This window comes from Trachurus trachurus (genome assembly GCF_905171665.1).
Source record: "Trachurus trachurus genome assembly, chromosome: 5".
Classification (NCBI taxonomy): Eukaryota; Metazoa; Chordata; class Actinopteri; order Carangiformes; family Carangidae; genus Trachurus; species Trachurus trachurus.
This window is the reverse complement of record NC_139896.1, coordinates 14,481,474-14,508,353: the sequence shown is the minus strand read 5'-3', so window position 1 is coordinate 14,508,353 and position 26,880 is coordinate 14,481,474. Positions and strand designations below refer to the sequence as shown.

General features: G+C 40.2%; 1 protein-coding gene across 1 annotated transcript in view; it reads right to left on the bottom strand.

The window, feature by feature from the left end:
- cntn6 (contactin 6) overlaps positions 1 to 26,880 on the bottom strand; it is a gene marked incomplete at both ends in the record, with an annotated part of 42,482 nt that overhangs the window by 7,654 nt on the left and 7,948 nt on the right. The window contains 14 exons of the mRNA XM_083972762.1: positions 3,632 to 3,747; positions 3,863 to 4,097; positions 4,509 to 4,579; positions 5,230 to 5,379; positions 6,544 to 6,702; positions 10,672 to 10,789; positions 12,847 to 13,019; positions 13,623 to 13,750; positions 19,946 to 20,096; positions 20,410 to 20,539; positions 20,754 to 20,896; positions 24,982 to 25,166; positions 25,500 to 25,602; positions 26,145 to 26,348. Of these exons, the coding sequence (XP_083828888.1) occupies positions 3,632 to 3,747; positions 3,863 to 4,097; positions 4,509 to 4,579; positions 5,230 to 5,379; positions 6,544 to 6,702; positions 10,672 to 10,789; positions 12,847 to 13,019; positions 13,623 to 13,750; positions 19,946 to 20,096; positions 20,410 to 20,539; positions 20,754 to 20,896; positions 24,982 to 25,166; positions 25,500 to 25,602; positions 26,145 to 26,348 (2,066 nt within the window). The remainder of the gene's footprint in view (positions 1 to 3,631; positions 3,748 to 3,862; positions 4,098 to 4,508; positions 4,580 to 5,229; positions 5,380 to 6,543; positions 6,703 to 10,671; positions 10,790 to 12,846; positions 13,020 to 13,622; positions 13,751 to 19,945; positions 20,097 to 20,409; positions 20,540 to 20,753; positions 20,897 to 24,981; positions 25,167 to 25,499; positions 25,603 to 26,144; positions 26,349 to 26,880) is intronic.

Here is a 26,880-nt window from a genome sequence, read left to right as displayed (position 1 = left end):
GTCTGTGAGTACTGTTCAGTGAAAATATATTGATGCTTTAGATGTACACCGAATCAGTTGAGTTTATGCAGTGAATGTAGCTTAAACAGGATCTACTGATGTTCAAAGCAGCTGTGCTACAGGTGCAGCTACACCAAAGCCACAGCTGCCCTAAGGATTTCCTGCATTGTCAGTTATTTTTTATTATTATTTCAGTTCATATTTCTAAAAAAAAGTTGTGGTGAATTAAATTACAACAATCAAGTGAAGCATAGACAATCCCTTTAGGTTAATAGCATCATACCACTGAAGGAAAAGGACAGGTGTTTCTTCTAATAATCTCTGGTCCACTCAAGTGTTCCTGTAAGTCATGGCAGTACGACAGTGAGCCAGCGTGCACATTTCCTCAACCACCAGCGAAACTGAATTCAGACATCATTATTTTTTATCTTTTACTGTGCTACTGCGACATGTCAAAGTGTCCTCAACATGAGTTAACATGGTCAAGGGTTAGAGTGTAATTCAGACATCGACACAGACATCATTGAAGTACACTGTACTTTGAAGTGCCGAGAGGAATCTTTTAGTTTTTCAGTCTGTTAAAACTCCTCTACACTGTATTTACTTCTTGTACACTTGGTCAGCGAGAGCGTATCTAAGTGCTCCCGCTGCTTTCACTCATTACAGGTGAAGCAGTGCTATGAGACAGAAGGGCGCGTGAAGTGGGAGATAAATTGAAGGGTGGCGGTGATGACTGATGATCCTCTCGGTCGGTCACATTACTCATCACACCTCTTGCAAACAGCTGTTCCAATCAAACCAGTTTATGACACAAACGCCATTCAAGAGAGCCAACTCTCAGGGTGTAACTCAATGGCAGCCAAATGTGAAGATTATGCTTAAATATGAAGTTTACCTTGGTTTATATACACACAGACTGCTCCTCAGCTAATTGTCCTCAGCCCCAAAACCGATACTGACTTGTACCGTATGTGTGATTCTTATCTTCCACAACATGAAGAAGACATGTTGGAGGGTGCTTCTCCTGAAATTAAAGGTCTGAATGGTATTCCTTAGCCACCATGCATGAAGGGCCCTATGGGGCTTATCTACCCCGCTGGGACAGATTGGTAGAGCTTTCCAGGCTCTCATCTTCACAGCTGGCTGCTCAGCCTCTGGGGATAGACATGGAAAACATTTTAGCAGTGCACAGACTGCAGTATTGTTTCTACTTGTCAACTTGATTCTTCATTTATTCTTTTATTGATCTGCTTTAATGGAAAAAATAGTGTATTGATGTTATATAATGTTAGTTTAATTGTTAAACATCTTTTCTATTTTCTTTTTTACTGAAAGTAGAGAATAGCAACCCATCAAAGGAACAGAACATAACTTTGATAAAGGCATCCACACAATGTAGTTTCTCTTCTTCTTCTCCTGTACAGTGTGCTTCATAGAGGTTTTGCAACGGACATCAGAAGCCTCAGCACATCAGAAGACTCAGTAATGTCTCAAACGATTTACAACCTTTCCTAAATAGGGGCTGATTGCTGATTCACATCACTACAGTACAAGCTTCTGATAAAATGCATTTTGGCAAAGTGCTGTGCTGCTCTGGCTGAGTCTATGGGTGGGACATTATGTATACTCTCCAGTTTCTCTATCTCCCTCCCTCTTTGGCTGTAGTGCAAGACTCTCGCTATGGAAGGCTCCGGGTATCCTCCTCAGGGAGAGTCAGGAGCAGCTACAGAATGAGGTTATTTCTGGAGGAGTTACTCCAGAGAGGACAACAGGTACAAAGGTGTGTCTTCTTCAGTAGCTATTTTCTGGGACAAAAGTGATATCAAATAAGCCACGTCTGTTACTTGTATGAACAGCGTAGAAAAAAGCATGTTCTCATGCGCACCCCAAATGACAGTGGTAAAGACACTGACAGACCAGCTGCCCATCAGAACTTGTCCAGCTGGACCAATTCTGGTGGCTTCCCTAAAAGGGAAATATTGGAGCAATTAACAACAAAGAGAGAGACAGGGAGCTGGAAGCTATAAAAGCTGTTATTAGGCACCTTCGCCTGCTGATTTTGAGTCACTTTTGTGAATGATATGATAATTAGTCGATTAGTAAACCCATGATTTGGACGAATCAAACTTTTTTTTCTATAAGGCCCCCTTCATGTGGCAGGGCTCTCTCCATGTGAAACACATCCACTAGACAAATTTGGTGACCAAAGTTGACCTGCTGCAGAATTACTGTAAACTTGATGTGCAGAGGTGTCACCACTGTGCCACAAGCTTGTTAATTATTCTGTTGCATAAAAAAAAAACTATTTTCAATGTAAATTATTCACCAGACATTTACTGCACAATGTGCTTAAAATTGATACAGCCCTATGTGACACAGGTTCTGAAACTGGATTTTATTAGACCATTTATTAGATCTCACACAATGGCTGTTTTTGCACTGTTTTGAGTCTTAAGGTGCTTGAACTTGACGTGAGTGGAGAAAAGAAATGATTCTATGTATTATCTAACAAAAAGTAGAAATTGTTGGTTGTGGCAGATGAAAAGTGAATCAGTGTTCTCTCTACTGCACATAATTTCTGATGCCATCTCTTCCTGCTTCTTTCTGATGGGGTTAAGAAACTCTCACTGTTAGAAATTTGTGGGCAGTTCCTGCTCTAAAACATTTGACAAAATACAGGCCTTGGTTCATGACCCTTTTCCAAATCATGGCCTGCTTGAAAATCTCAAAAATGTGTTTGGCTCACATCTGACCTCTTAACAACACATCGGCCAAATCAAATAATAACTTCTCGGAGCACTTTTTATTTTAATGATAACGATAAGGACAATCTGGATTGAACTGAAACCAGGAGAAGCTCAATTTTTCTCCAGCGTGGGATCACTTGTCGATTCACTATCTGCCTGAATAGCCTACAGTTTGGGAGCTCTTGGTTCTAAAACTATACTAGACAAATAATTAACAGCAGAGGAGAAGTTAAAAGTTATTCAGCATTAAAAAGTTTAATATTGTCAATAATGAGTTAAATATTTTATACTGGAGCAAACCTTGGTTTCTCAATGTCAAGCTCAGCTCAGCTCCTCTGCTCGGTATCTGTTCCCAAATGCGTCACTATGGTGCATCAAACCACTGTCTTATAACAATGTGTGGACCAAACACTGGAAACGACCTCAGCTTCTCTCAGCAGAGGTCAGGCCACCAGAGGATACCCCAACCATGAAAATATGGGGTTTTGGGAAAGAATGTCTTTTTTTATCTCGCTTTTCCACCGCCAAAACCCAGGAGAGTGTTTGTTGTACGGGATAGTGATGTATGATGTTTACACTTTCTTTTATTTATTTTTTTATTTTTTAATAGCAGCTCTCAGACAGCCTTGGGTATTGAACTCTTTTGGAGACTGTAACAGCTGCCAACAGACCTCCTCAACTCCTGGATTAGCCCGTGAAAAATCTGCCGCTCCAACACATACTGTACCGTATTTCAATGTCAGAATATTTCTACGTTGTCACCATTGGCGGTTACATTCAGCTGAACAGCAGCTTATTATACTGTCAGTCATTCAGGGATTAATGTCTACTCCTTGTTTGAATATTCCTCGTAGCACTATTATTTCAACTTTTCCCTTTCATACCTCATATGCAATGATCTTCTCTCTACTGGATCCGGGGGGGATCGGTTCCCAGTACACCTCGATGTCAGAGGCTGACACAGCGTGGCCCCGCACTCTTGACGGTGCCTCAGAAGGCTCTAAGTAGGATAGATCATGAATTATGCATATTTTCAATTATAAAAGAACGTATACATTTTCTTGAATGACAGTAACACCACCAACTTTGCAGCATGCGGAGAGGAATTAACTCACCTTCCTCTGCAGAAAGCACTTTAACAACACGGCTGAACTGTCCTTCTCCCAGGCTGTTGTACACGCCCACTTTCACTTCAAACTGAGACAGGGGTGCAATGCTGTCGTTTCTGTAAATGTATCTGGATGCATCAGGTGATGCCACCACTGTCTGGATCCAGGTGCTGCTGCCAAGTGGGCGGAAAGCCACGACATAGCCAAAGTCCTCTCCGCTCTGCTGTTCCTCTGGAACCGGCTGAGATAAGAACAGAAAAAGTTACGCCTTTGACCCAAACAACTGTGAGCTGAAATCAAATTTGGGGAGTTGTAAAAAGAAAAGTAAGTCTGATATACTGCTGAGAAAATCTCCCCATACAGCATCTTGCCGTTCTTTGAACCACATCCAAAAAATATAAAGTTGTCACCTAATTCTAGATTTGCACATATGAAATTTGCTCAGGCTCCGTATCTTGGTTTTGATTTACACAACAAGGGAAGTCGGCAGGCAGCAAATCAGAAAAGCTACACTTCTAATTAAAAGCTGCTGCACTGAAGCCAGACCACTGCAGACACACTAACTCTGCCAGAACTCCATTCTCATCAGACGATTCAAAGGATTCTCTGTTACGATGAATGCCCACTCAAAAAATACCCATGATCCTCTTACCTCCCAAATGATGACAAGTTCTCCTCGAGCTCCTCCGCCACCACTCACATTAACTGGTGCAACCTTAGGAACTGAGGAGGCACAAAGGAAGCTTAATCATCCCTCAGTTGTTGATTGTTACGTGTAAGGCAGTGGCAGAGGGTTGTGTTAAACCAAACGGCTTTGAATGAGGTGACCACAGCTTCTAATTTGCACAAAACAGGTTAATCAGGCAGCAGAGGAATTAGGCTTTTTGTTGACAGTTGCATTACTCCCGTGTACGGCGCTGTTATTAGCCCAGCGTTGAATGTCAGCCCCATGTGTGAAGCACAATGGGAAACTTGTTCCCCTGTGATTCAACCAGCAGGATGGAATTACTCAGACAACCGGCCTAAAATAGACACTTTTCATGTTGCTGCCTCAACACGTGTGGATAGGTCACATTTTCTATTGATGTAACCATTAATTAATCATGGCACAACTGCCAGAGCATGACACACCAGAGCACACACACTCACACAAGCTTAGTGCTGATACTTAAACGTGTCAAATTGTAATTCAATTTCCACCTATTTTGCATGGGACTCTCAAACTATCGGCATGAAAAGGAACAACAGTTTTAAAATGAGTAACATCACGGGTAGCGCTGAAGGAAAGTGAAACTAATCAAACAGGTAAATTACATTTTCCAAGTGGGACTGATTAATTTGTTATGAAGAGAAACAACAAATTGAGAGGATACCTGCTGCTTTGGTTCGAATCTGTTTTGATGGCGTGCTGGGTTCTCCTACACCAACACTGTTGATTGCCACCACCCTGAATTCGTAATCCACCCAGGGGTTCAAATCTTTCACTGTTGCATGCATCATCTGTCCAGGCACAGAATCAGGAACTAGGATTAAAGAATTTAGAATTGAGATGTGTTTTTTTTCTTCTTCTTCTTTAACTGAGGCACATTTCACACACTTTCTCTCCAACACACATATAAAAAAGCATTTCACAGACCAGTGAAGTACATCAAACTAAAATGGTGACATTTGTAAAATCTTTTAATACAATTCCAATTACGGTACACTCAAGGGTGACACCGGTCAAACAAATCTACATGTTGTATAATTATTTCTTGATATCGCATAGCAAGGCCTGCTTTCCACAATGCAATTTTACACATAAATGCAGTTAATAGAATGAATAAGCTGTCAGACAAAGTTGCCCCAGTTAATCCCTCTTCCTGCAAAGTGTTTTGTTAAATCAGTGCTTTGGTGATCACTTTGAGGTGCATTAAATACTTTTTGTGTAAAGGTGACAAACTGTTTCCTGGTTAGATCTGGTACAGTACTTGAGGTTTTGCACTATACAGCATATTAAATATAACATGCTGTTAGACAGTATCCAGAATGAGAGAGCTGATGAACCCCAATGTTACCTTTAGTTTGTTGTATGCTACTAGCTTTTAATCTAATGTTACTAACCTGTGTTACCCATTCACTGCTACTGCAACATTATTGCTAACTTGTTAGAGGTACTGTAACCATCACAAAGTCAACAGACCATTAACAGAGCTGAAGCTAACAGACCACTGTTGTAGAGTTGAGTAAAAGTACAGGGATGAGTGCCATGCACAAACAATCATTTTAATGGTTTCCAGCCAGTTGATTTATTTATTACATTTTGTTGGATTTTCCTCTTATTATTTTGTAGTTCATTTATTTTCCTTTGGTTGGTCATGGCAGGTCCACATTTCTTCTAAACTACAGCTACTGTAGCTGTTTGAACATGCTGCATATTTCACTGGACTGTTTCCGGAGCTGCATCACGACTTATATCAGCAGCAACAGACGGAGACAAACAGCTTTTTCTTTGCCCAACTTTAAAGGAAGAATATAAATTGGGTGCTGTATTATACTACGAGTGTGCAGTTATCTAAACAGCTTGTGAAGTGTGTGTTTCCTTTGAAACATCTATGGAATACTTTCTGTACTCACAGATTACAGTGATATCCCTCAGTACTGTCTGACTGATAAAATGACAGTGGTGATGATGGAGCAGCTGTTACCTGTTCTCACAGTTTGCCAGCCGATAGAGAAAGGGGTCCTGGCCTGCACCATGTACATGGTAACAGGACTGTGGTTGTCAGTTCCAGAGCTCCAGGACAGTTGCACAGTGGTGTCGGTAATGTCAGCCACTACCAGACCCTCTGGGGCCCCAGGAGGCCCTGCAATACCCGGAAACAAGGACATATATACATCAGCCTCACTGCGCAACAACAGCCCAAACAAATGAAATTTCCTCAGCTTACCCTGCATGGCAGAGTGAGACCCCCACCAGGGGTGTTAAGTGATTCATAACAAACCTAACAACCCCAGTTCAGGGCTGGTGGAGATATAATGGGCTCCTCTGGGATTGGCTGTCTAATCAATACACTGAATAGTGCAGTTCAGTGGGAACTTAGACCATCAACTGTGTCATCTTACATTTGCGTGAAGCCAGAGAATTTCAATTTAACTTTAAAGCTTGTATCCTCATCCCTACTGTATATTTCCTGGTCATGGATTTTTTTAACTAAAAACAACATCAACAAAAAATCACACCCGCCCAGTCAGAAACAAGAAAATGATCTCTTCATGGAGCATGGTCGCCTAAACTGGCTAACAGAGAGGAGATATGTTGAAAGTGAGACAACATTAGGAACCAAGGATTTGGAAAAACAAGGTTGGATTTTCAATGGTGATCTCATTGAAATTAGGGAAAGAAGCAACATGAGATCAAACAAACTGACATGAGATTTCCTGCTAAGCCCCACAAATCTGTGAAAGTAGCACTGAGCCCTCAGCGGGGCTACCTGCTGCTGGAAGAAGATCACCGAGTATCAACAATGCTTGGTTTCAGATTAGGCTATGCATGCAGAAACATACAATCTGTATGTGAAAGCTATACCAGCACGGCAGTATTGCTTTTCTCTTCCATTAGCTCATGTGTTTCAATCATGGGTCACGGGTTCTAATTGTGACTGACGTGTGATTAGCTTTTGATTGATGCACAGCTTTCTGATCTATGTTTATTAACATTTCTGGCACATACAGTAGTGAACCACACTTTTATAGATGCAGGTATACTAGGACATTGCGGTTGTTCTTTCATGAGTGACTAAGTACTTCAAAACTTCGACACCATTGTAACTTGTTTTAAATGTTATAGTGGACATGTCTTTAGTGGTAGCAAGGGTTGGTTTTGGTTTTGACATGGAAAAAACAAACAAAAACAAGCATATAGATCATTCTGTTTTGATTGGAAAACTCGAAATAATTGACTACATGAAAAAACTCAAAGATTCAATCTCTGCTGAAACTTACAGCATATGATTGCAGCAGGCTCTGTTTGTTTACAGTTTGCTCCATCAGTTAATGTAAACACGGTTACTGTCTCCTCAACTCCACACACAACTGATGTTTCTGTCTGCTTCAACTTTGGCTCTCTTCTCTAGAGCGGACGCTTCAGTGTCAAATAAATCACTTCATAGATGTCAGGATGTCTCTTTTCATTGCTCCTACATGATACATCAACTTCTCTACCTCAGTCAAGAGGCCATTAATTCTTTGCTGTTTTTTTAACCTCATATCTAATTGAGCATTTCTGTCCCAGGGAACCTATTTTCCTGGCGCAACTCAGGGGGGCGCAGCGAGGCGAGCCCTGGCGCAGCTGGCGCAGTGGCATTTTCCTCCAGTCCATCAACGTGCGAAGCGGATTCGGTAAATTGGCAGACTGCTGTGCGCCGAGATGGGAGTGGTCGCGCAGCAGGGGGAGGTGTCGACAGATTCACCTTGGCGCAGTGACAATTTGTTGCAGATAGACCGCGTGGAGAGTGCGCCGAAAGCTCGCCAGCTCCAACCTGGTCTAATCTCAGCGCAAGGCGCAGCGCAGCCAGCGGACTGGTATTTTGACTGTCCAGCTCGCAGTGCGCACACATCACCAAGACCTCACAGGCAGGTTTCCACAGTTCCAGGCACATTTAAATGAAATTAATAATAATAATAATAATAATCATCATAATAATAAAAATCATAATCACAATAACCCCTATTTATTATATCTGAATCAGCACATACACGTATATCTATATCGATTGTCCCGTCACACTGATGACAGATCAAAGGCTTGCGTAATGGAAACTCAGCCTGACTGAATTAACACAGATGAAACCAGGGAGGGACTGGGACAAAAAAGCAGCCGTGGATGTCCCAAGAGCAGGTGTTGACACTACACACTGTGCCGTTGCGATGATCAGCTATTTATTTATTTACTTATTGATTTATTAGGGGCCAGCGCCGCATCGTCACGCGACCATAACAAATAAAACTGAAAACAAATAAACTATCATCTCTCACAGCAAACCACAACAGCCTCGGCATCAGATAGTGAGCAGATATTCACATCTCCCATCTCAGGTAAATTCTAAAGAAAAAAGAAAAAGAGAGACGCTCCGTGATGCCTCCTTTACGCACAGCTGTTTGTTTATGTTGTGATCTGTGCACACGTGTTTAAATATAGGTTACTAAATATGAGTGTCTTCATTAATGGAAAAGGTGTGTGTGTGTGTGTTTTTTGTTTTTTTTTACTGGGCAAGCTCTCAATATGTCAGAGCAAACCTGGATAACATCATAACCTCCTCCCTCCCAGACTACTTTTGCATCATCAGCCCGTGAGGTCTGGACACTGCGAGCTTGGACCGGACCAGAACATCAGTTTCCTCCCGTCTCACTTGCTGTGAGAGATGATAGTTTATTTGTTTTCAGTTTTATTTGTTATGGTCGCGTGACGATGCGGCTCAATAAATCAATAAGTAAATAAATAAATGAAGAGTTCATTTGCAAAAGCAGATAACTCCGTTTTTTTTTTTAATTCTAGAATCTTCATTTTTTATTTTTTATTTACATAAGGTGATATCAGTCAAACCAAAGTTGAGTGACTTTGAGATGTTACAAAACAGACATATCTCAAAAAAATAAAGTTTTATTGAAAACAACACTATGCAAAGAATAATTACAAAGCCTCAGCTCATTTTTTTCAAAATGGCACTTATATGCTTTTGCAAATGAACTCTTTAAATATAGCAGATCATCGCTACGGCACAGTGTGTAGTGTCAACACAGCAGTAATCCATCCTCATCTTTCATCTGTGTTAATTCAGTCAGGTCGAGTTTCCATTACGCACGCCGACAGCCTTTGATCTGTCATCAGTGTGAGGGACAATCGATATAGATAAACGTGTATGTGCTGATTCAGATAGGGGTTATTGTGATTATTAATTCCATTTAAATGTGCCTGGAACTGTGGAAACCTGCCTGTGAGGTCTTGGTGACGTGTGCGCAAGTCAATTGCCTCCCTTTTCCACGGTGAAATCAAATGTGCGCCTCGCGCGCGCGGCGGATTTAAAGGCGAGGAGAGGAGCTCATTTGATTGGGGAAGATCTGACTTGGCTGTGTCAAACCCACTCCACGCCTTCTCTCCTCCCCCTATGCCATTTGCGCCGGTGGGAGGGAAGTAGGCGGGATGCGCCCCGCTGCGCTTCGAAGGAAAATTGCAAACCGCTCCTGGACGCGCCTCGTTGGCGAAGCGAAGGCGAGGCGCAGGCCTGATCCGCTGCGCCTGCGCTAGTTTACGAGAATAGAGCCCCAGGTCTCTTTCTACAACAATTGGTAAAGCACTCCACAGTATTTGAAATACAACTGCCCTGTAGTAACTTTTTTTTTTATATAGTATAACAGTTTGTGACCATTTCAATACATTTTTATAATTAAGTTAATGCTCAAAAACAACACGCATAAAATGTTTTTTCTTATTCATTTCTTAATTTTAAACATATTTTTTGGACTTCAAATAACATCAACATAAGCTAGCACGAAGGGTTTGGAATGTAAACAACATTACATGTCTACAATATAACCATGTATGGATTTGTATACACAAGGCAACATATCAAATTGTCCCAATTTCTACTGGGTACAAAAAATGTATTATATTTGCATACTTTTAAAAAGGTACCTGGTTGTCAGTCTGCAAGTCTATTAAAGTAGTTCCCTGCAGTGTGTGAAAATCAACACTGTGGTGATACATCTCTACAGAAAACCTCTACAGAGAGTGCTAGAAAATGACAGAGAGTGTAAGAAAGGAGGAACAGGCATACCTCTGACAATTAGGTCTGCTGCTGCTGAAACAGTGTCGACTTCAGTGTGTACCATACACACATACTTCCCAGAATGCTTCAGCTGAATGTTCCTTACCATCAGGTCACCTGCAAATCCCTAATGACAGAGACATATCCCTGTTAGCCACTTGGAGAGGAGGAAAAACACAAAAGTTGCAGAGTTAAAAGGAGAAGTACAGAAAATCCTGGGAAGACACTGAATTTCTTCTCAGTCATATGCTGTAAATCCTTCATATTGTAAGGAAAGATGCACAAAAATAACTTGTTTTGAAACAGTTTTTTCTTTGGATCAGTGCTTTGTTTACACTTTATTCTTACAGCTCAGATTAAAAGCTCTAGCAAAAATTGTCAGAGTTGTTTTCTGCACTTTACAGCCGTGTACACACACAAACACACATATCACACACACACACACACACACACACACACACACACACACACACACACACACACACACACACACACACATGCAGATGATTTTCAGAAGTTTTCTTTGAACATAATACAGCAACTCAGAAATCAGTCCCTTTGTGTAAAAAGTGAAGGCAAGTTACACAGCTGTTGTGATTATTCTCACTGTGCAAATGTCAGTGCTGTAAAGCGACCTAGGTGGGCCTGGTGTGCTCAGTGAGAGGGAGCATAAATCTTGTAATCACAAAAATTTAAGCTCTTTTGTTTAGGGAGGAATTGATTGATTTACTCATACAGTGAGATTAACTCAGAGCAGGATAAATGTCATCGCTGTTTACAGGTTCTCCCTTCTGACACGACACACACATCTCCTGGCATCTCTGAATTAAAGCAGGAGCATGAGATTTTCACACATGGGCTTAAAGATGAAACCCTAAAACAAGAGTTGCTCCAGCTTTTTCTGCTCTAATACAATTATCCATCCTTTGGCTATAGAGCTTATCCATACAGAGTCGCAAGGACGAAAGAGCCAATCCCAGTTGACATACAGTAGGCCGATGGCGGGTTACAATCACAGGGCTGACATATGGAGACAAACAACCTCACATGCTCACACACATTCAGAGTCACCAATAAACCAGGTGTATGTCTTTGGATTATGGGAGGAAGCTGGAGAACCCTGGGAGAACCCACACAGGCAAATGCTAACTTCATAGAGAAGCTCTTGGCCTGGGGAATCGAACCCTTAATCTTCTTGCTGTGAGGCGACAGCTAACCACTGCACCACCATGCTGCCCCTCATTCATCAGTTTCAGCTTTATTTACCGTAAAGGAACATTTTGGTATTTATATTAAATCAACACCCTCATGTCTGTGCTTTCTGAAAGCCTTGTAGAGTTAGCTTAGTTTTGCATAAAGACTGCACTCTAGGGGCAATTCAATATGGTTACCACCACTTATATACAGTAGCACAGCAAAGAAGATGTAATAAAATAGTTTGACATCAATATCTGCAGGGTGTGTGTAAGGCTGCAGCTAGCACCTCTGCCGGGATAAAGACTGAAAACGGGGAATCAGATAGCTCTGTCTTAATGTTTACTGATTATTTATCTCTTGCATATTATTGCCAGGACAGGCAGATTGGTCCTAACCCACATGTCAACTGACAACATCAAGACTGTTTATATATCAAAACAGTTTGTGCAGGTCCTAAGCTTAAACCACAAACTGTTATTTTCACATCACTTCATCGAGACTGGTCAGTAAGCAACTGTTAAAACTAACACTGGTTATGTAGCAGTAGCAAAACTTCATAGCTAACAGGCGAGTGTATTTCAAAAAATGTCAGACCTTCTCTGGTTTTCTGCTAGACCGCAGGGAAGAAATGCAGTCTACAGTATATCACATTTTCATTAATGTTTCCTAAAGCTCCTCTAATCACCATGAAAAGCCACAGAGGCTCTCCTGGATTACAAGACCTCTTACCATCCAATACAATATTTTAAATCGAGGATTTTTTAAGATTTAGGTGTTTTAGAAGCATTTGGGGAAATGCATTACACAAAGAAATCATCTCTCTGCTTTATCAAAGACCATCAGAGGCATAAACTGGCAGAAAAGTGCAGCTCTTAGACGCGTCAATACCAGCTATAGCTCGTAAAAACAATGTAGGACATACCCTTGGTACATTTCTTTTTTAACCTAATATCACAAAGAACAATTGTTCATCCACACCACACATACCCCTCCAATCATTTCAAAGTGCTCCTGCCTGCTGAAATCAATGGCTTTGCCGTTGAAAAACCACTTGAAGGTGGGGCTCAGCGACGAATCACTGGACACTTCGCATGGCAGTACGATGCTCTGTCCCACGGTGGCATCCAAACTCAAAGGGGGCACTATGATCCTGGTGGGTTCTGCAGCAGTATGGGAGAGGGGGAAAAAAAAGGGTAGTTCATTTGTTACTGTATGTAACACTGTATTTCAATAAAATCCAGCCAAATGAAGAAGGTAATAAAGCTTAATTTGCCCAGAATCATGAGATAGACCAGTATAATTAAGTGACCTTAAATAACTTCACTTAGGCAGCGAATGCCTCCCATAACTCAGTTATGAATAATTAAACACACTGCAATCACGATGTCAACTAGAAAGAAAAAAGGGTTTCTTTCTCTCTCTCTCTGTCTCTCTCTCTCACTATAATCATAATTATTTTAAAACCCAAATCTGAAAATGCTACGGTAGCTCTTTTTAAATTAAATGTTGGCGAGGAAATATTCTTCACTCACGGCCATAGACAGTGGTGGTTTGTCCCACTCTGCTACATGAACAATAACTCACAGCTGACAAAACCATGGATGACTTATACATCTGTCAAACCGCCAGGAACATAAAACGGCTATATATTTCATTATCAATTTCATGCTTGAGCTGGTATTTCTTTCCTTTAACAAAAGTTTAAACCCTTGGCATAGAAGGTACAGTTGTGGAAACATGTAGAGAGAGAGAGAGAGAAATACCTTTAACCACCAGTGTTCCTGTGCTGCTGGACGATCCAAAGTGGTTTCTGGCCACACACATGTATCTGCCGCCATCTGATTTGGAGATGTTGGTGATACGCAGAGTCCCATCCTCCATGATAGTCTGTCTGAGGAGAATGACAAAACTGAAACAGCACATCTCTTTTTTTCATCAATTATTTAATTGAATGAAAAGCAATGATAAAAAATCAAATGAGTACTTCTTAGCTGCAATACGGTCTCATTTCTGAAGCTATTTGAACTTTTTTTCCCCCCAACCATTTATTTTATTTTGAAAGAAGCCTTCGGAATCTATTCCAAAAGTCTATTTAGCATGCCTCAGAAGATAACAATTATCTTAGCTGAGGCAGAAGAGATCTGCTGTAGGCTCAGCATAATATTGACAGCACAAAAGCTTAAATGCACATATTAATTGGATACACAACAGGCCACCAGAGCTGCAGAACAGCGACAGGAAGAGGAGAGAGGCACGAAGGAGAGACAATTTGAATGCGATCTTTACCTGCAGCCTTATCACTCCACAACATGTGGAGATAGTATCAATACACTTCAAACCATTCCCGAGAAGATATGCATAAAGAGGCATCTAACCTGACAAAATGTCTCACAGGGGAAATAAACTGGGCGTCTGATGAGCGCTTAAAAGACACGTGACTAAAGTAACAGTTAAACATACTGTAGGAACGCTGACCTTTTTGTTGTACAGGTAGAACAGCGTGTGACTTAAAGCAGAAGTAAGCGATCCGGTCGTTTTGGCTAATGCTGCGTTCCAGGCAGGCTTTTGAAAACGTAAATTACAGCTTCAAGTCACAACTTACGATTTTGTAGCGTTCCAGGCAACCCACTCCGACCTGTTTTACCTGTGAAAGTGCACTATAACTGCCACTCGTAACTTCCGACCCGTGAACTCGTACCAGATCGAACTGGTACGACTTCACAGGTCGGAAAAACACGAGTTTCCTTGAACGCACCATAACAGTCCTCGTCCCTACGTCACCACATTCACGGCGTCCCTTGGCTGCACACACAGCCCTGCATGCCGTTCTCTCTCCTCATTGGATAAAAACTGTAGGATACGATAAATGTTTTCTCCTCGACTCAGAGCAGAGCAGAGTGACTGACAGACCCGTGTTTCGGTCCAAACACTCTATGTAAGTGATTGCTGTCGGAAGATATAACTATTTAAGACTTATATTAACACAAATATATCACTTACTTCTGCTTTAATTGCATGTGCAACAGTTACATGATTAAAAATGATTTTCAATTATTAATTGCGCTTTCCATAATAATGGTAATTCAACATGGCTACCATCTTTGCAGTGAGGACTATAGCCTCAACACATGGGTGATGGGACTAACTGAGCTAAACACCACCCCATTTTTGTGTGAACTTTTGTCATGATGACTGTTTGACGTGTTAAATTATGGCTAAAGACTTTTTTGTGTGGTCATTCTGACCTTAAACTTTGACGTTAAACAACCAAAATCTTATCATTTCATCCCTGAATCCAGACTTGAAGAAAATTCCCATACGGTGTTCCTGAGTTACTGGGACGGCAGGATGGACAACACAAAAACATAATGTGTCCATCCCTGGCTTTCGGAGGCAGAAATATGAAAGCTTTGTAAACCGAAACCTCTCTTTGTTGTTGCACTAACTAACACTAATTTCTAGTTTCTTATACTTTCTGATACAAAACTCTATATTCTTTAGTTTTTTTTTAACCCTGAGTGGTGTCTGCAGGTTTTCCTTTCAGGCTGAATGTTGTCCTATAACTGCCACCAATGAGGTAAGGCAGCCTGTATGAGAACGTATGTATTCACAACACTACTTGTTGTTGTTGTTGTTGTACCCTCCTCTTTGTTCCTGAATGCGTTTCACAGCTTAGGTAAGTGTGTCAACATCTTTATCAACCCAGCTCTCAGGTAGTAAGCTAGAAAAAAAGAGAAATGAGAGCAAAAGAACTCAGATTGTAAAACACGAGAGTTCACGTTCCCCCCACATCTCGTGTGGAGATGATGCCCTTGTTTATCAAAGTTCAGATTTTAGCCTGGAATAGTTCATGTTTTAGCCTGAATAGTTCTCTCAGCGAAGTAGTTGTGGACAGGCAAGTTGTAAAGCATGTAAACACATGCATAAACGAGGCAGATAATGCTCTCCTGTTGTGACCTTTGGATTCAGCAAATCAAATAGAAATACTGAGAGCAGCCAGCTCAAAAATCAAACAATTTCATATTGGCTCCCAAGAATAAATATGTATTCACTTGGGCTGAGCTGAGATCCAGAGAGCATGTCTGACACAGGGTGCTTTACGCTGATTTATTGACAAAAATATCAAGCGCTGAGGGATGGAGGCGCACTGAGAACATGACCTGAGGGGCAATGAGCTGCAAAACAAATAGAAACGTGAAGAACTATCTGCTTTGTAGACAGGCTCCGTTCCATGCTGTGGATTTCTATTCTTGTCCAAATGTGCAGCCTGGGTAATGCCTAGGTAATTTTTCTCCCTTTCCTCATGACTAGCCCATGGAAAATATGATAACTAATCAATCCCTCCGGTCACATGTTGAGGGAGCTGCAGTGAGTTACAGAAAGTCTATGGAAAGCTGGCTGTACATATTGATCTGAGCCTGTAAGAAAATGAGAAAGGGAAAAAAAACAAAAAACAAAACAAAAACAAAACACCAAGAGAGCAGATATAAACTTCACATCTCATCTGACACATAAACGCTATGCAACAGGCAGCACATGTCAAGGTGTTAATAAATGGAAAGAGGATATTTTGGTCAGATTGTCACAAATAATTTTAGAATCTGCGGATTTGCCCTTCATGAAAAAAAAAAAAATTTAAAGTCTAATAACTTATGTATCTTAGTAGGAAATGCAGTTGCTTGGTTATTTCCAAAGAGAATGAACAGCTCTTGAGACACAGGGACTTTTCTAGTCAAGAGAGATAATCGCAATTAACAGAGTGAGATTAAAGTTGAAGCCAATTTGAGTCACAAATACACTTTTAATTATATGTGTTTGTATCGTTGGCTCATATCTTGGCATTGAATTAAAAGAGCAGAAGCTGTATTAACCAAAAAATATTATTATTTAAAACTCTGCTGACGTCTCGTCCTGGCAAACTTGAGCTAGCACGATTCATCTTCTTGCATTCACATACAGAGCTCATACTAATGAATTCCCAGCAAAACTTTCAGATTCATCATAAGCATTTGCACTGAAAAAAGAAACGATGAAATATCAGGTGCCCTTGATGCAGCTATTACAGCAAGGATTTTACCATTTGTAACTTTTTCTTGTGAAGCAAATCTGAGAAATTCAGAAGAAACTTTCTTCAATAGAATCCCACACTCGACTCAATTTTCCTGACAGAAGATTGAGAAAAAAATCAGTTCAGAGAGTTCAGTTACCACAGGACCAACTGTGTTCACCAGAATATTTCTGCAGTCAGGTGGAAACCTTGTACTGTATTTTCACAAATATAAACTTTGCAGGAACTAGGAGGCTTTCTGAAGTTGTATAAAGAGTGTACTTTTAGGTCAATGGGTTAAGCCCAAGAGCTGTTCCAAGAAAACTAGAGTAGGTGGATGAATCCCAGAGTTAAAAAATAGACACTAAACAAAAAAATTCCTAGTTCTAGTACCTTAATAAACATAATTTACCACACAGAGACATAATCCACCCTTTAAAAGATTCAAATATAATTGTGTATCACCTGATGTTGAATAAATTAAATGAATATGAATACATGTGAGGTAGCAAAGTGTCATATGTAGCCCTCAGCTAAAATCACCCTTCCAGGAGTTCTTCCAAGGGTCTCTAGAGGCGTGTAACAAAGAAAAAGATAAGAACATAACTCAGGTGCGCTGGCCATGGGACAAATCCCAGTTGGCTCGTGGATTGTCTAAATATCCAAGTTTTCCCCGACTCAGACACTGGTGTGGACGAGCAGATGAGCCCAATACTGAACTTCTTCTCCAGTCCAACCAAGCCATTGCTGGTCTGGTTACTTTCAGATCAAGATCCCTGCAAGGTGCTAAACAGCTCCATCTTATTTCAGAACAGACTTATTTTGATAAGTTATAGACCATAGAGCATATCTTAACACTATAGCAAAGGGCTGTCTGTTACCTCCAGTGCAAGTGTGTTATAGTTTAGAAAATTCAATATGAAGGTACTATTTTGGTTCTTTCCAAGCATGGTTAGAAGCAATCTGTTTTTTCATTCATAGCAGGTGACTGTCAGCTGTGCCAGGTAGATGACTCACTGCCACTGATGCTCCCTACTGTGGTAAGTTGTGCCTGGCTGAACTAATATTGGTCAGTGATGATAGTGGTTTTGTTTTAACCATGGCTAATCGGGGTGTTGAGATAATGGCATAATGTACTACAAGTCTTATATTTTGCTGTTTGTGTGTGTGTGTTGTATGATCTGAAATTTGCCAGACCACTATACTTATGAGGTTCGACAGTTTTGTGGAGATCAAATGTTTGACCCCACAAGTTTAAATGGCTATTTTAGAGGTCAGACACTAGAATTAGGTTTAGGGATAGGGAATGCATACAGAATGTAACTCAGGACACAATAGAAAAAAAACAATACTTTCTGTTAAAATCAGTCAAAATCAAAATCAAAAAAGATTTGCAACTCTCAACGTGCAATGTTCATGCTGCCTGAATGGCTCAAAGGCAACTGGCTCTCAGAGAAGATTGATGCTATTAAGTTAATTATAGGGCTCGAGATTGACAAAGCTTTCTAATGATGTTTTACACAAAGGTAACACTTTAAATTGTATGCGTCATAATGTAGAGGTAGTTTGAACAGCGACGTTGTGTGGGGGGCACCAAGACTTCCAATCATGCCCTTCCTTCCTCTCAGTAAAGAAATGCTCCAATGTTATTTTAACATGCTGTCATAATGATTTCAACAGTGGAAGCTATGGAGCCTGGACCACGTGTGAGATGGTCAAACCAGCTTTCCCACAGTGCTGAAAGTGGATTTATACTGGAAAGCAATTTTCACTGACTGTTGATGACTGCTCAATTGAAGCCTTCTGTTAACCTTTTGGAAATTTTTAGAACCTTTTAGCAGTTCCAGTAGCTCAGCCTTCGTCTTTCTGAACTGAGTTGAAAAGTTTCCTCCCTGTCTTTTCCACAAAAGATGTAATGAAAGGAGCTCTCATGCTGTGCTCCAACTCTGCTGGTTGTTTTTGTGTGTATTAATCTCTGTGAAGGCAGAGTGCATCCTGCAAACCGTGTCTTTCGTTTTGTAGATTTCACTGCAGACCTTAAATCATGCAATAGTGTGGTTTGTCATGTAGTCCGAGACAGAGTTCCACTCAAGTTAGTAGTTAGTTTGTTTTTCTTGCTTTTTACACAAGCGGTGACCCTACAGGAAGTCTGTCCGACATTCAGCACTTTGACTGCATTGAAGAGCTGTGAAACTGTGGGTCGCTGGAAGCTTTGAAGATTCAAACAGCTAAATCATATCGTGCTCTTGATATATAACTGATAGACACAGGATCACGGCCTCTGTCTAACATCCATTAAAAAGGCATCAGTCAAAACTTCTGCATGTCTGCCAAAAAAACAATGTCTAAATCTGTGTGAAGAATAAAGTGTTGATCTGAAAACTTTTTTTTTAATAAACAAGGCTGTTTTCACTTCCACAATATAGAGGATTGAAGCTGCCAAAATCAATACATTCGCTGAGAAGAGATCAGATCAAAGTCTTGCACTGGGCACAAACACATTGGAACCTGTGACAAGCAACATCGTCATCTTCTCTATTGTGTTGACCTGACATTACTAAATATGTTTCTTGCTGCACAAAAACTCTTTTTTAACAAAAGTGAAATAATTATAATAATAGTGGATAAACAATTAAATGATAAATAAGTAAATGTATTTGAAATTCAAATAATAATGGGAACATATAGAAAAATTAATATGATAGGTAAATAAACAGAACATGAGCAAATTTAAAAATACCAGTTATTGTCATACTTTATTACTTAATTAATGTTTGTATTTATTTTTAATTAATGTTTGTATTTATTTTTAATATATTTTGTGGTGCATTTGATGGCATATTAATTAATCTGTTCATGTATTTATTTGTTTATTTATCTATTGTTGTTTATGCCAGTTTTAGTCCTCCATACAAAAATGCCCTTGGGCTGAAGCATAAATAACAATGAGTCCTAGAAATGAACATGATCACAAGAATAAGCCCTTTAACAGATGCCGACAGTGGCATGAGCAGTGGTGCATACAGAACAATACCCTACCTCTTGCTGTCCTTTAGCAGTTCGCCTCCTCTCCACCAGGTTATTGTGGCTCTGGGGGAAGCATGAGGGCGACACTCTAAGACCACCTCGCCCCCTCGCTGGATCACCGTGGCCTTCTTCACGGGGCGCCGGGTAAAGTCAGGTGGGGAAGCTGAGGAACAGACCCGTGTTAAGGTCATTATGCTGATGTTATGGACAGGCACCAGTTGTGCGACAGCCAAAATGTCAAGTGCACCACCGGCAATTATAAAAATTATATTTCACCACCAGAGTGGAAATGAAATGGAATTATGAAAATGACAGAGCCTCGGCTGCGGCTGAGCAAGGAGCCAGTTCAGTCTGTTTTTATTCATGTGTTTACTTTCAGATGTGAGGCAGGAACAACACAATGTACATACAGCACATCTCTGCCTTGCCTCTGGTTCAGCTCATTGTAAATGATACAGGGCAAACAAAGTGCTTACCTACAACTTTGAGCTCAGCGCTGGCATACACAGCTCCATGTTCATTCTCTGCCACACACTGATACATCCCAGAGTCCAACAGACTAATCCTGGATATGGTCAGTTTACCAGCTTCCACGTGGATCCTCCCCTGAAAATCAGGTCAGTTCAATGATGGATGGATAACATTTATCATTTGCATAGTATTACATTTTTTTTTACAATGTGAATGGTACTTCTAAAATTAGTTTCTGGCATATCTATTTCATAAATATTGTATAAAATTACAATGAATGTCCCTATTCTTATACTGTAATAATATGCATGATATAATATGTAAATATCAACTTAGTGTAGTGTCTTACCTCAGCTGTCAGTGGCTCTCCATTCCTCAGCCATTTGTATGCAGGTCTAGGCTTACCGATAGCTTTACATTCCCACTGCAGATTTGCATCTATTGCCATATGAGCATCTTTCAAGGTCTGGACCCACTGCAGATGTTCAACATCTGTGGGGAAGACAAATGAATATGAATATTTATTGACAGAAATGTCAAAATTGTATAGTATGTTTAATGTAATGTAACCAATATCTGAAATGTATAATGGATAATTAATTTGATTGATTGAATGATTTTTTTTTCTGACAATATACATTATGGAACTAAAATATGCTTTACAATAAATAGCAGGTAAATCCCCTCAGCTCTGTTTCTCAAAGCTGGAACATGTGTTCAATGTAAATCTAAGTATTGTTTTGACAGCTGGACTGGTATTGCAGTCTTTGGGTCAGATTTACATAGATGAGCGACCATGGCAAATTTGCACTACTTGTTTCATTCAATTTGCATTCACAGCCTGCGTGTAATTAGCTCCTGAATTACTAGGGCAGCAGCTCATTACACAGCTAGTGCCTGGGACTGACCTCAAGGTGCATTGTGCAGTAGGCATAGTTCAGTGGGATTTCAGATAACCAAGTTCAGAAAAGAAATGAAATTTTCTCATTAAATTACAATACAGCCTGACCCGTGGGCCTCCTTGTATTATTAGGCTACAGCAACCAGGGTCAACAAACTAAAAGACAGAAGTAAATGTAACTCAAAGAAATAACTGTCCCACAATTAGAGGAAGTGAGAGACAGGAGTGGGTTAGGGGCTGATGATGATGACGATCATGTTGATGATGATGATGATGATGTCTCTCAACAATATTGTGGTAAATGTAGATGATATCTCCAAAAGCAAAAACAAAAACAAAACATTTCTTCCTACAGGGATTTTAACACTGGTTCTAAAGTTCAAGTTTAATGAGTACAAAACCACAAACCATTGTCTGCTCCTTATTTGGTCTTCTGAAGTTTAAGATATTTTTCATTCATGTCACGTTCAGAATCTATTTTAGTAGTGTAGCTTTTATTAATTACATTATTTTTGGTTAACTAATTCATTGGAGCTTTCCACAAGTCTTTGTGGATTGTCTGTCCCACCACGACCTCGTTCTTCAATAAAACTGTGTTGTTTACTTCAGTTTATTGCCTCTCAGGAGGGCAGAATTTTTCATGTAAAACCTGAATGCGCAATCAGTTACAATTCGCCCGGCTCGTTTCTCTCCTGATCTTAAAATGCACAGACTACACTTTAAGGGGTGAAGTGCACTTTACAGGTGACAAACAGAGAGGTTCCTCAGACTGGCCTTTTAGGCTGTGCTGTTAACTTTTTTTTTTTGCATCAAAAAGCTAGTGGGGCCACACATGGATACAGGTCATGGTTTATTAATAATAAATTGACACAAAATCATGGTGGCAATAATCACAGTAGGACCTCTACAGTAATCTCCTTTAAAACATGCAATGTCATAAAAAAACTAATATTGAACCATAAAAACACATTTTTTTGTAATAAATTATGAAGAAATAACAACTTGTACTATAATTTCTTGTTATAGATTTCAGTTAAGCTAGTGCAAGCTTTAGCAATAATACAACATTTACATATTCATTTTGTACATGCTTGCATTAGGCAACATTATGCAAAACTGAAGTAATCAAATCCAAATTTCCGCAGATGACACCCACATTTCTCTTCAGCACCGAGCCATCATAGTCCCGATAGGTTCACTTCACAACAGCGCTGAACAAGCTAATCGCTGTGTGTGCTTGAAGCTCCATCAGCAAAACACAAGCAAAAGCAAAATAAACAGGATCAAACAAAGTTCTCCTCTGTCTCTCTCTGAAAACCAAAAATATGAAATTCTCAGAGCAGGACAAACTTGATGTAAATAGCTCATTTCAGCACATTAAGGGATTTGAACATTAACATAACTGTTGCCCTGTGAGGCTTCCTGTCATGCTCTGTTTGATTCACAAAAATGTTACCAAGCAGTAAAAAGACAAATTTTACTCCAATGACAAATGCTCTTGAATCCCTTCTCTGTGCCTCTTCTGTTTCAGTCTACTCACACAGCTTGTTCTCGTGACGAGGCCCCTAGCCTTTGTATATTCACATACACAAACTTCCATGTAAAATGGGCAGAGTGATATCTGCTGTTGAAAGGTATGATTCATGTCTGTGTCCAAGTGAATTTAAGCAGGTTACACAATGTTTTTGAGGTATCTGGATGGTTGCCCCATGTGATGTGGTCCACTACAGCTATAAAGGCGGCAGAATCAAGGTGAAACATCTGGTCCCAAACAGGGTGTTGAGGGAATGCATGCTCTGTTCTGGCTGAAAGTGAAAAAAAAAGGCTGGTGTCGTCTCTCTTAACTCTCCTGTGGGGAATATGTGCTCTAATAAAAAGTCTATTTTCAAAAATAACTTTTCCTAGCAATTTTCACCACTTCAAAATTACACAATGGATAATATTGCTCCTTAACAACCCTGAACTTACTGTTTTGTACAGAGCAGTCGTGCAATTATTCATCATTGTTTATCACGACATCTGAATGATTTCTAATGAGTCAATGCTCCATTCAAGGTTGTTCTGACTGATATGAGGAATATTAAAAAGTATGCACAATGACAAGAATCTACAACAGTGGGGGAGTGTGTATTGTGTTGTATTATATTAATAAAATGGGTAGTTTGACATTTGACTACTACTAGTCTCAGAACCTTGGTGCTTTCTGTGTTCACACCAGCTTAAACAGAACCAAAGTGGGAGGATGTTTCTCCGCGTTACTCGGGCGAAGTAAATACAACAGCGACAAAATGGCTTTTTTGCTGTCTCAGTAATTCTTCCTCAGTTTTTTAAGTTTATTAATTATTGGTCTGACTCTGACTTTGGAATGAAACCAGCCTTGGCCATGTCTTCCACAAGTTTGGCGTACAACTTGCTTTCTCTTTGTTTTGCTCTCTAGCTTTTCTTAAAATTCTATAAATGCCCAAATCGCTAGCAAACATTTTGTTTCCTCAGCAGAGCATTGCAAATTCTTTTTCTCCATATTGTCAGTTGCTGCCCTCTTCTCCTTCCTGATTGTCTTCACAGCCTAGAATATGACACACCCACTGATGAGGAAAACACAACTATTTTTTGGTTCCATTGAGAACAGATGTTTCAGGTTCTGAACTTTTTTGTTTTGGTCTGAAGTACACGCAGCCCTGCCGGTGTAAAACCCCTAACAGTAGCTTAAGACCAAGGGATATTGATGATTTTCTTTTTAAAAATAAATCCTTTCTGCCTCTTCAGAAGTAGTTTGGTAACATAGTCAGAAATTGAATTTAGAGAAGTGGCGTTTTGTTTTCTTTGCACAACAGAGGTAGAATAAACGAAGGTGACAGGATTTGACTGGGCTGTGACGACCTTTAAACAGTTTATGCTCTCTCATGATTTTTCACACAGCACTTTGTGTTTAATTTAATTTTATAACAGTTTCTGTCTTTTGAAATGCGTTCCTTTTGTATGTATTATGTGTTCAAACTTGAATTTATTTTTTGTATGAGATGTGTTACACAGACAAAATTGCCTTGCCAAAGCCTTGTGTCAACAACCACTTACAGCCTAATTTTAACACCACTGAAGTCAAGCTATGTCTCTGAAAATCATAAAACCTAATTTGCAGATTGATATCCATCTTTTTTTATTAGTTGTGTATCCACACATGCACCATAGCAGATGGAAGCTCTCTGCTCTCTGCCTATAGAAGAAAGCCGTGTATTCACTGATGTAGACAGCGCTTTCTTACATCATACAAATAACTTAATTCAAAGCCCAGCCAGCTCCTTTTGAATCTACAAACCTACCCTGACACATGAGTAATCTCATTTTCTACTTCAAGCCACTGGGTTAAAAGAATTATTCAGTGTGCTGGGGAGATCTTTAACATGAGATAGATAATGATAATGAGCACAAATAAAGCCCAGATTATCCTGGCTTTATAAGGCTATTTCATACCGAGAAATCAAACCAATTACTTTAGATAGAACCGATAATAAAGCACTTCGTATATTTCACACAAGAAATGCCCCCGCATGCACTTCACAGAAGGACTGCTGCCATGTTTGTGTGTAGTTAAGTGCTGGATGTTAAAGAGTATTGATTGAGGACAAAAAAGATTAGGGAGGAAAGACAGGAAGCAAAAGTACACATGGTTTCTTACTGTGGAATATAAGTTGCCCTCTGGCAACATTTCGTCCTCTGCTGTTTTCGGCAACGCACTCGTACACACCAGCATCCTCTGGGCGAAAATATGGAATTTCCAGAACCCCACTGGAGTGATTGATTTTAATCTTGCCAGGGAGAGGATTTCCATCGGCTCTTCTCCATGAGATGGAAGGCACGGGGCTGCAGAGGTCACACACACAAAAAGGTCACGCTGGACACATACTCCTGCACACGGGAGCATCCATGTTCTCTAGTCTATTAGTAATAATAGAGGATGTCTGTCCACATCACAGATTTTGGCAATGCAATGTGAGGGATAGAGATGCACTGTGCTAATCTATCTATCTATCTATCTATCTATCTATCTATCTATCTATCTATCTATCTATCTATCTATCTATCTATCTATCTATCTATCTATCTATCTATCTATCTATCTATCTATCTATCTATCTATCTATCTATCTATCTATCTATCTATCTATCTATCTATCTATCTATCTATCTACTTACTTTCCTAAGGCAAAGCATTCCAGCTTCACTGATAATCCTTTAGAGACATGGAGCATGTCAGGAAACTGAACCTCGATCTTCGGCTCATATTCACCCATCACCACTGCATGAGGGATAAAAGCAAATCACGTCAGTCATAACACAAAACATGGACATGCAGTTTTGTGTAATTCATATTGAATCTAAGAGCCATGGCGCGGATGACACTGGCAGAGAGCGAGTGCGCGTGTTGACGGCGTATACAACAGTGTTTGGCTTAGCGGATGGATGAGTTTGGATTACATATCTGCCTCAGCTCAAATCTGAAGTGGTACACATAAACAGTCCTGATGGGGTCGAGTGTGTGTGGCAGGCTCCTTGCTCGGTGTGTGAGTCTGCATGCACTTTTGTCAGTGCAAACTACATTTCTGGTTATGTAAATATGTACCTTCATACAGATAGAGAGGGCTCCTCTCATACATATAACCCTGTACGTATAGGTTTTTAGCGTGGTGGAGAAACCTTGCTAGTAAGCAAAAGCAAAAACAGTGTCACAGTGGAGACAAGCAATTTATCTCTGCGCCTCGGTCTCCTCTCAACAGCGTGTGTCAGTTCAGTGCGCAAGATAACCAGGAGCCAGCAGAGGAAAACTGAGTGTGTGCTTACCGTCCCTCCGCACCACCACGGGGGTTGGAGAGCTGAACACTGTGGTGTTGGTCATCATGTTTCTCACCACGCACGTGTAGTTCCCCTCGTCTGAGGCTTCAACTTTGGCGACGTACAAGTTGCCCGTCCTTTGAGAGATGAAACGTCGAGCATCCTGCTGCAGGAAGCTGCGCTGTCCATTGAAAACCCATGAATATTTGATCTCTGAAAACAAATAAACAAAAGATCATGACCGGTGGATATTGAGGCACAAAGGAGATAGAAATAATTCCGAAATAATCTAAAAGGACAAGACCTGTAACACATATGGGAAAATATATAATTACAAATAGGTATTCTATTTATTTGCCATGAATATAGTAGATCTAAGATGACTTGGGATAAGACTGCTGATATTCAATATTTTTCTTCTTGTCAACAAATTCCATAATCCTGCTAAGTAATGCCTGAGTAGCCATAGCCTGCTTATGTGAGGTCTAGACATGTGTTGCTTTCCCATTTCTACCACAGGCAATGCACTGACTACAAATAACTTACCGTATAATATATCCCTCACTTTACCATTGCTATAAGGCAATCCACATTATTGCTTCATCCTCCAGTCTTAATAACATTTTGGCTCATCTGTATATTTCTTTATTTTTTTAAATGATCATTTTGGATCATTTAATGCCTTTAATGATTGCATTGGAGAGAGACAGGAAATAGGGAGAGACGGTGGGGAGTAGACATGCAG